Source organism: Corylus avellana, chromosome ca2, assembly GCF_901000735.1.
Source record: "Corylus avellana chromosome ca2, CavTom2PMs-1.0".
NCBI classification, from domain to species: domain Eukaryota; kingdom Viridiplantae; phylum Streptophyta; class Magnoliopsida; order Fagales; family Betulaceae; genus Corylus; species Corylus avellana.
The window spans coordinates 20,437,894-20,447,491 of record NC_081542.1 but is presented as its reverse complement, the minus strand read 5'-3'; the positions used below and the strand labels follow the sequence as shown (position 1 = coordinate 20,447,491).

Here is a 9,598-nt window from a genome sequence, read left to right as displayed (position 1 = left end):
AGTTCATGGGGGTAAGTAAAGTTTTCCGTATTATTTTAGTACAAGCTCCTGATCTTATAACAGCTGCCACGAGACACTTTCCTCTTCATAAAATGAATTCTAGCACCCTCTGAATCAATCGTGCATATCAAACGTAACCTAAATTTATTATGTTGTGTTATTTTAATCTTTTAAAATAATTAATAATTTAAAATAATATTATAAAAATAGTTTCAAGTTTGAACATTATTTTCACACAATTTACCCGCAATTGATAAGTTTGATATATATAGATAACGACAAGTCCAATTAATGGCATTGCTAAATGAGATAAGGATACCTACATTCAATTATTGTGATCCACACATAGGCTGCTAAATGAGATAAGGATACCTACATTCAATTATTGTGATCCACACATAGGTTCAGCAGGATAACATTTATTATTTTTGGATATGCTTCTGATCTTTCGAAAGTAGGTAGTTGGAAGAAAGATCTTGCACGCTTCTTTAATTGTTCTTGGTGAAAGAGATTTATCATGATCTTTATGGTCCACACAAAAACTGTCGGGTTCGAAGAATAAAAAGTGTATTCACTCATCAAGAAATTGATAATTGATTCTTAGCATCCAAAATAAATCACAAATATTACATTCAAAATATTACCTGTCGCAGGAGATTCTTCGTTCAACCAAAATTGTTGCCGGAATATTTTGGAGATTTTCTTAATACATTTGTACAAGTAGGATTTATGGGTTTTTTCTATATATATGTTATGATGTAACCCTGAATCATTAAGAGAAAAATACAGCCGCCTCTCTATAGACGTAGGAACATTGCCGAATCACGTTAAATCTGTGTCTCGACTTTCTTTCTTTTCGATTCTATATACTGTTCATCATTATTGTGCGCGATAACAACATTTTTTATTCTGTACCCATGAGATCCCGCCAAGCCACCTTCTACTTCTAATAAACCATGAACTTGATCATAATTTTTCTCAGTAAGTTCAAAAGAAATAATCATAGTTTTCATCAACAATATTGGGTAGAGACCTTAAATCCTGAGTGACCTTAAGAGAGGATATATAATTTTAAGAGTATTGCTATAAATTGAACTTTTATCTCATCACTATTCCACACTGCTCACATGGAGTAATTCCATACTCCAATGTTTTAATAATCTCCCTTTCATCCTCTAAATGTTTATGTGGTGTGTGGTAAAAGAAGATTCCATTAAGTCCATACAAGCGAAGAAGGTCAAGTAGAAGAATTTTCCATAAATTTTGGGAGAAGTACTATTGTGGTATAAGGTAAGCAGGTCGTTTGCTTAGTAGAAATGTGTGCCTTTTGCAAAAATTTTATAAGTCTAAACAATTTGTAATTTCTCATTCTTCTATAGAAAATTAATTTTCTGCTTAGGCTATTTCATAATGGTTTTATTTTTGAGTTGTTCAAAGGGTTTTCACTTTGTCATTAAAATTTGTTTGTGTTGATTGATTTATTTATTTCATAATATTTCGTGATTGATTCTGTGATGATAAAATTTTAAATTTCATATTATTTTTGTTTAAGCTTATTAAAATAAGTGTTGGGAGTTGTTGGGCTATAATTTTCATGCATAGAAACTTGGAATGCTTACAACTGGCTTGCAGACATTATTTGGGTTGTTAAACTATTAGTGGTCAACCCACATGCTGATGCATTAATACATAACAAAATTTTAGAAATCAAAAGATGATTTGATCATTAGTGACGTCAATCTCTTACGAAAGCATTGCTTGCGTATTATCGAGAGGGGCTTCTTGTAATTTTCTTTTAGTATTAAACGAAATTATTTACTTTACTATTTTATTAATTTTTTGTTCTATATATTCGTTTGTGCTGGTGGTGGACTTCGTTTCAAACGATCCAGCGAGGTTAGTATAACAAACTCTTTCCCTTCACAAAAACTCCGTTCCCTCTGTGAAGTTCAACTCCCTATCGCTAGCCAGAATTTCGAGATATTTTTATGTTTTTGTTCCATAATGCTGACATGTTAATTTCAATTGTTCGGAAAATTTGCTAGTATCTCGATATGTATATATACGTAATATAGTGTTCGTATATATTAAGTTGTCGTACAAAAATATATATATTTTTGTTGTTGAAAATATCTCTCTTATTCAACGTGGCCTTCATGCATGTTTGGTACGTATTTGAACAAAACCATTGTAAATTATCATTTCCCATAAATTGAGATTATTTACAAATGAATAACTTATCGATTGTGTACTGATCCTATGTTTTCTATCTGATTTTATTTCTTACAAAAGAAAAGAAAAGGGCCAAGGTTGTGCTGTGAAGTAAAGAGCCTCAAGAAAGAAGACAAAAGTGAAAGGTGACAATTGCAAGGAGTGAGGTATTTCCAAAAAATGAGAAGTGGACAAAATAACGATCAAGAAGCATCCACTTCCTCTGAATCAAATACACCATCAGATAAGCCCGTCTCAGATGAGAAAAATCTAGCGAGTGAGTGATCTCTCATTCTTTGTTGTCTATATGCTGTCACATAGAGTAGAACATATGATACACAAATCACTTTTCCAATTAATATCTTAATTAAGGAGAAGTGTTATATATGAATTCCTTAATTTGTTTTATGCTATGCATTCCATTCCAACTCACTAACACTTGAATGTGAATTTCGCTAAAATGATCTGTAAGCATTTCTATAGGCCAAGGGGTTGGCTCACTTGGTGGAAGCCTGGGACTTTAGGTGTTCCTTATGGTCTGAGGTTCGAAATTCACTAAGTTCAAATTGCCTCTTGGGGCCAGCCTCCAAGTGAAGCCAACTACTCAAGTACTGGTCCACATACATTGATAGGAGCGTAAGGCATGGATTTCAGGTTTTACTTGATAGGGTATGTAGGACGTCACAATTACCACTTCTTGGGACCCAGCGTCCTCACTGGCAACTCTTATAGGCTTGTGGACGCCCCCATTTCAGACTGGGCTTGAACTCTGATACCATATGTAATACCTCACTTTAAATGATGCGATATTGTCTGTTTTGGACCAAACTCGTACAATTTTATTATTGGGTTTATCCTATAATGCTTCATACCATTTAGCGAAAGCATGCAATGTGAGACGTCACACCCTACCTTGGTGGGGTTTCTGGTCATGAAAAAAAACAAAGTAGAGAATGACTCACATAGCACACACAAAAAAAGAAGAAATATTTCATTTGCTGCCTTATTAGATATTTATGATCTATATTTCCAGGGATAGAAAGATTTCATTACCTTGACACTTCGGTTTGCCTCTATAAAGCTGCCCTAAAAGGAGATTGGCAAGCTGCTAAGATTCTAATTGAGAAATATCGAGATCTCGTTCGTAGTCCCATAACAGAACGGAATGAGACAGCTCTTCACATTGCAGTTGCAGCAAAACAAGCCACTTTTGTAAAAGAACTGGTCAAACATATGACTTCGGAGGACATAGAATTAAAAAATAAAAATGGAAACACAGCCCTTTGCTTTGCTGCTTTTGCTGGTGGATCCAAAGTCGTGTCAATTGCTAAGGAGATGGTGAAAAAGAACAAGAAACTGCCATCAGTCCGTGGTAGAAAAGAAAAGACACCACTCTACTTTGCAGCTTCGAATGGACGTAGAAAGATGGTGTCGTATCTATACGACGTGACTCCTTTTGAAGATTTGAAACCTATCGAACGCATTGATATCCTTGTTGCCACTATTTCTACTGATATGTATGGTATGTTCTACATCTCACTAATATTTAGGAGTTTGAGATAATTAACTTTCAGTTTGATCTACTTATATTGAAATTTCAATTGAACGTGAAATGTCTATCATGAAAATTTCACAAGACTAATAATTAATTCTACATTGTAGCACAACTTTCGTAGTGTTAGAAAATTTTCAACCAGAACTCATCCTTGGACATTTTTTTTTTTTTTTTCAATCTAATTTAGGGAAAACCTTGTCTAAATGCATATTTAGTGTACATGCTACTCATAGAGGAGCTAATTTTGGTCCAAAAACAAGAAAATGGAATATTTAATATGTGCTCGTGATTATATTAAGATGAATACTAAATTTAAATGTTGTGCATAAAACCCACATGGATGAATGATGCCCAACCTGAAATATTTAGCTGAAAATTCAGGGGCGGAAGTACTTGAGATTTGTGTTTGGAGGGCAAAATTCTAAAAAAAATTAATTTTAATTAGGAGGTCAAAAATTAAATTTTATAAGAATTTTTTAATTTTTTTTTTTTTTTTGGGACCACCTTGGGCCTTGGGGGGTCCAGGGTCTCCCCAAGGCCCAACGCGGTTCCTCCCTGGGCTGAAATAAGAGTGAATTATGGAGTCATGGTTCGAATTTATAACATCTAATTAGTTTTGATACTATGTTAAGTACCATTTATCCCAAAAGCTTAAGTTATTAGAAAATGATAAATTTAATTATATAATTAATAACACAATATACTGAGCATACAATAATTTTGAACTAACTTTTGACAATGACTAAATCAAATGTGTTGTTTTGTGGACAGATATAGCATTGACAATTCTGAAAAAGGACCCAAGTACTTTAGCAACTATGAAGAATAGCGAAGAAGAGATAGCATTGCAAGAGTTGGCTAGAAAACCTCTTGCATTCGACAGCAGAAGTCAGCTATCAGTATGGGAAAGGTGCTTCAACTCCTGTGAGTTTCTCTACAACACAAGTTTTGTTACTTGCACAAATATGAAACATTTCCCTAGTAGTTGTTTTTTTTTACACTGATCACACTAATTAATGACAGTTTTACTCAAATCACCCCGGAATGAGAAAATTAGCTTACTTGATATCTATTTCAATAACTATGGGAAATTCTAATGGGACAAATCATTCTATATTTTAGATGTCTCAATCTGTCACAATATTTGTATCTCTTTCTTGTAGAGACATAGAAGAGAATTGTAAGTAGCCTTTTTTCTTCCTTTTTTTTTTTTTTTTTTTTTGGAGACAATATTTGAGCGTCTTTTACTTAATTCAATTGCATTGATCTTAATGCTCAAAAAAAAAAAAAAAAAAAAGAAAAAAAGGAAGATAGTAGCTAGGGAAACATCAAAAAAAACTTCTTGAATTTGCACTCATTTCGAAATTACTCTCTAAAGTTAAAAAACTTTCAATTTAGGGTATCGAACTTTTAATTTTTTTTCAATATCCCCTCTGTTATGATTTTTTATTAAATATTTTTCAAAATTCCAAAAATACCCCTATTTTTTTAATAAAAAAATGTAAAGATTTGGTGTTGATATTTTTGCAAATTCCGTTAAGTCCTGACCAAAACCCAATCTTTGCAATTTTTATTTTATTTTATTGTTTTATTAGAAAAATAGTGATATTTGTTAATCATGCGACCTATGAGTTCGCTTCCGTGATTATGAGAGATAGATCATGGGACCTCTGCAATCCCCTTGTTGAGGTCCACCCCTCACAAAGGTCATGGAGGAGGCCTCTATAGTCAACTCTAAAAAAAACTAATCCAATTTTTTAATATAATTGGGTAATTATAATTTTTTTTTTTTAATATAATCTGGTAATTATAGTTTTATAGTTATTTTGATTATCCTACTAGATGAGAAAGTTAATTGAGGTCTCGATTTAAAAATGCTTGTAGTACATGTCTCGAATTTATAAAATTGAAAACTTAAGTCTCAATGTCATAAGCACAAACTAATTTTCCCAAGTTTAAATATAATGATATCTTCCTATGAATCTTGCTCAGATAGTTACTGTTGTTCCCATATTTATTTCTTACCAAACAATATTTGAGTAGTTTTTTTTTTTTTTTTTTTTTTTTTTTAATTAATTAATTTATTTTTTTTTAATAATCCCAGGGTTCAAAGGGACGTGTAACAAAGCTTTGATCCAATTACCCGCTCATAAATTAGTTCAACTCCTTTGGAGAGAGGTTCTAGTATTGCCAGAAGACAAGTTCATAGACCTCCTAGAGGAGCATTCATCTCTTCTTTTTGAAGCTGCAGAATTAGGGAATGTTGAATATTTAATTATTCTAATAGGCTCTTATCCTGATCTCATATGGAGAGTAGACAAGAACGTACAAACAATATTTCACATTGCTGTTAGACATCGACAAGAGAATGTGTTCAATCTAATATATGAGTTAGGCGCTATCAAGGGTATGGTTGCAAAATACACAAATAGTGAATTCAACATGCTACACTTAGCTGGACAATTGGCTCCTTTAGATCGACTTAATATCATATCTGGAGCGCCCCTTCAAATGCAACGAGAGTTACTATGGTTTAAGGTGGGTGGTAATAATTATATGATTTGAATTTGTTTTTTTTCTTTTGATTGCATGTTTATTGGTTGCATGTTTATTGGTTGCACTTGCATTTTGTAAATTATTTATACCTCCATCATTGTAGGAAATAGAAAAGATTGTGCCGCCTTTATACAAGAAGTTGAAGAATATAGATCGAAAGAGTAAACGTGTGGATATATGTATCTGTGAATGTTTGGAGAATACATATCAAAAAGGTCAAGTTGAGGATAAAGATCAAGACAATAAAGCTGTGAATACACCTTCAAACACGAAGACGGAAAATACAGATAAAAAATGTCAACCTAGGGTTATAGATCAAGACGGTGGACTTGCGGCTACACCTTGGGAATTATTCAAAAACAAACATAAAGAGTTAAAAGAACAAGGAGAAAAGTGGATGAAAGACACAGCAAACTATTGCATGCTTGTGGCCGCATTGATTGCCACAGTGGTCTTTGCTGGAGCTTTTACTGTACCAGGTGGCAACGATCAAGAAATAGGAACACCCATTTTTTTGAAAAGTAAGTGGTTTATGGTGTTTTTCATATCAGATGCATTGGCACTACTCTTCTCTTCAACTTCAATGCTAATATTTTTGTCAATTTTGACTTCACGTTATGCGGAAGAGGATTTTCTCATGTCATTACCTACAAAGTTGTTGGTTGGATTTACAACACTCTTCGTCTCTATAGCAAGCATGATTGTAGCTTTTAGTGCAACTTGCTTTTTGTTCTATTACAGTGAAGTGGCATGGGTTCCAATTATTCTAATTGCTTCTGCTAGTATCCCAGTTACTTTATTTGTTCTGCTACATTATCAACTTTGGGTTGATATTTTGCGATCAACATACTCGTCCAAGTTTCTTTTTCGGCCACATAAACATAAGCTATTTTAGCAGAAGATGTTGATCATTGGGCAAGTGATTAGTAATCTGAAATGCAAGTGAAACAAAGAGGAAGACAAATTAATTTGTTAAAGGTGGTCAAGAGTTTTTAAACAAGGAAGGCTGGAGAAAGAATTGAGCAAAAGAGGACTTTGAATTGATGTTCTTATGAATCATTTCCATCAAGAATTCAACGTGATCTTCATTGCTTAGAACTACCATTATTTTTATTTTCCTTTGTAATTTTCTCTATAAGCCCATAGTGTGCTGATTATAGTCAAGCTACCATTTACAGGAACTTCCTTATGTAGAGTCACACAACGGCCAGCAAAAGGAGTTGTTTAATTATCTTATCATTTCAATAAACATAGTTTATGTGTAATCAATTACTAAAGTACCGGCCATTGTGTATCATTTATGTTATCCTAGTAATAGTTATCATTTAGTTGTGGTTCTAGTACTTTATCAAATAAGAGATTGGTTCCTATATATATCAATGTAGCCAAGTTTATTTGGATCAATGAAAGTATTAAAGTTTTATGCTAATTATCTTGAGATGTGGTTTCTCTATTTGAGGTGTGACTTATGTTTCCTAGGTGGTGAGACTCTACCAAAATTCCATTTTTGACCAGTGACACTCTATTTAATGTACTCGATCATACAAAAATGCTTAATTAGTTCACCCAACATCAACAATATGTTTTGTAATACCCCAATCTTTAATCAAGCTAAGTTAACTCCTATTAGTAGAATGTGTTTAGGAATGATTCCAACGGTTGAAGAGGAATCTTGTTTTTTTCTTTCAATTTTCTACCTGAGGGAATTAGATTCAATCGTCAAAATGAAGGAGAAAGAAAATGAGAAGCTTATGGTTTTGAGCATCTAGGTTGATTATACCCCTATTATGCGTGTGTGTGTGTGTGTGCAAGCTAAGAGAGAGCATGCATGTACAAGAATGAGAAGCTCAATCTCAAAAAATTGCTTACGGTTTTATAAAAGAAAACCCATTTTACGGAAATTAAATAAGTTTTTTTTAATCAACCGAAAAAAATATTTTCAGTTTGATCATAAGTTTTAGGTCATACCGAACACCAAACAATTAAAAAAGCGTTTTTCAAAAAGTATTTTAGGTCGAAACAAAAAGAGTCTTAAATTGCTTTTTATCTGGTAGCTAGATATATCTAGCATGAAAAACTCTGTCTATGCAATAAAATATTTACATTTCCAAAAATGCAATCTTGATTAACACCTCAATCACTCGGAAGTAGAATCTTATAATTAAACATATTTTCTTTTGATGTCATTTCTCTCATATTATATGGATTGGAGGGAGTCACGCCCTGCCCACTTGATCGACATTCTCCAGCTTGCTAGGATTAGATAAGGATTATTCAGAACCCTTTCTTCTTTTTTCAACTATTTCAATACATGGACGTCGGCATTTGATTTCATTGGACCAAAGTTGTCCATATGGATAAGCCTCCCCAAGTCGGTGCTATACTTATATCTTCCTAAAAATAAACCATGCATCTCAAACCTAATGCACCATAACCTGATCTTGTTCAAGGTGAATAAATCACTACAAGAAAGTTGCTCATCAGGGGCGACTAAAAAGTCGCCCCTAATACTCAACTATTAGGGGCGACTTTTGAAAGTCGCCCCTAATAGTTAAGTATTAGCGTCTACATCAAAGTGGACGCTAATAATGGGTCGAAAGGTTGACTATTAGCGTCGCTAATAAGTTGACCCTAATATACACGCGGGAATTATTAAGGGGCGGGAAAAATTTAAGTGACCAAAAAAAAACTTTTAGCGTCGACTATTATAAGTGGACGCTAAAAGCTGGAAAAAAATAAAAAAAGAAAAACAATCAAATAAAAGATCAATAGGGTGTCGACCCTAAAGAGTAGGTAGAAAAATTAAAAAAATAAATAAAAAATTAAAATTGATGACCAATAGCGTCCACTAAAAGTGGACGCTAATACTTAAGTATTAGGGTCGACTTTGAAAGTCGCCCCTAATAGTTAAGTATTAGGGTCCACTCTGTGGACGCTAAAGAGTAGGTAGAATAAAAAAAAAAAAAAAAATTGTACCCAATAGCGTCCACTAAAAGTGGACGCTAATACTTAAGTATTAGGGTCGACTTTGATAGTCGCCCCTAATAGTTAAGTATTAGGGTCGACTTTGTGGACGCTAAAGAGTCGGTCGAAAAATAAAAATACAAATTACAAAAATAAAATTGATGCCCAATAGCGTCCACTAAAAGTGGACGCTAAAGAGTAGGTAGAAAAATAAAAATAAAAATAAAAAAATAAAACTGTGCCCAATAGCGTCCATTAAAAGTGGACTCTGATAACTGAGCATTAGCGTCCACTTTGGTGGACGCTAAAGCT

General features: G+C 33.3%; 1 protein-coding gene across 5 annotated transcripts; it reads left to right on the top strand.

Moving 5' to 3' along the window:
* The first annotated feature begins 1,271 nt into the window (after window positions 1-1,271).
* On the top strand, window positions 1,272-7,662 carry LOC132171378 (ankyrin repeat-containing protein NPR4-like). Of its 5 annotated transcripts, none has more exons than XM_059582678.1 (6): window positions 1,272-1,290; window positions 2,293-2,488; window positions 3,245-3,733; window positions 4,538-4,690; window positions 5,871-6,304; window positions 6,426-7,662. In XM_059582678.1, exons 2-6 carry the CDS (start codon window positions 2,392-2,394, stop codon window positions 7,215-7,217), a joined length of 1,965 nt encoding a protein of 654 aa, XP_059438661.1. In that variant the 5' UTR covers window positions 1,272-1,290; window positions 2,293-2,391; the 3' UTR covers window positions 7,218-7,662. The 5 variants fall into 5 exon arrangements, with proteins under 5 accessions (XP_059438661.1, XP_059438660.1, XP_059438659.1 ...); XM_059582677.1 differs by lacking the exon at window positions 1,272-1,290 and adding an exon at window positions 1,875-1,896; XM_059582676.1 differs by lacking the exon at window positions 1,272-1,290 and adding an exon at window positions 1,903-2,167.
* Window positions 7,663-9,598: the final 1,936 nt, after the last annotated feature.

Excerpts from the sequence above, each read along its gene's own strand:
- LOC132171378 (XM_059582678.1), top strand. The coding sequence starts at position 2,392 with ATGAGAAGTGGACAAAATAACGATCAAGAAGCATCCACTTCCTCTGAA. Across the intron at positions 4,691-5,870 it reads GGAAAGGTGCTTCAACTCCT|GGTTCAAAGGGACGTGTAAC; the intron begins GTGAGTTTCTCT and ends TAATAATCCCAG. Across the intron at positions 6,305-6,425 it reads GAGAGTTACTATGGTTTAAG|GAAATAGAAAAGATTGTGCC; the intron begins GTGGGTGGTAAT and ends CCATCATTGTAG.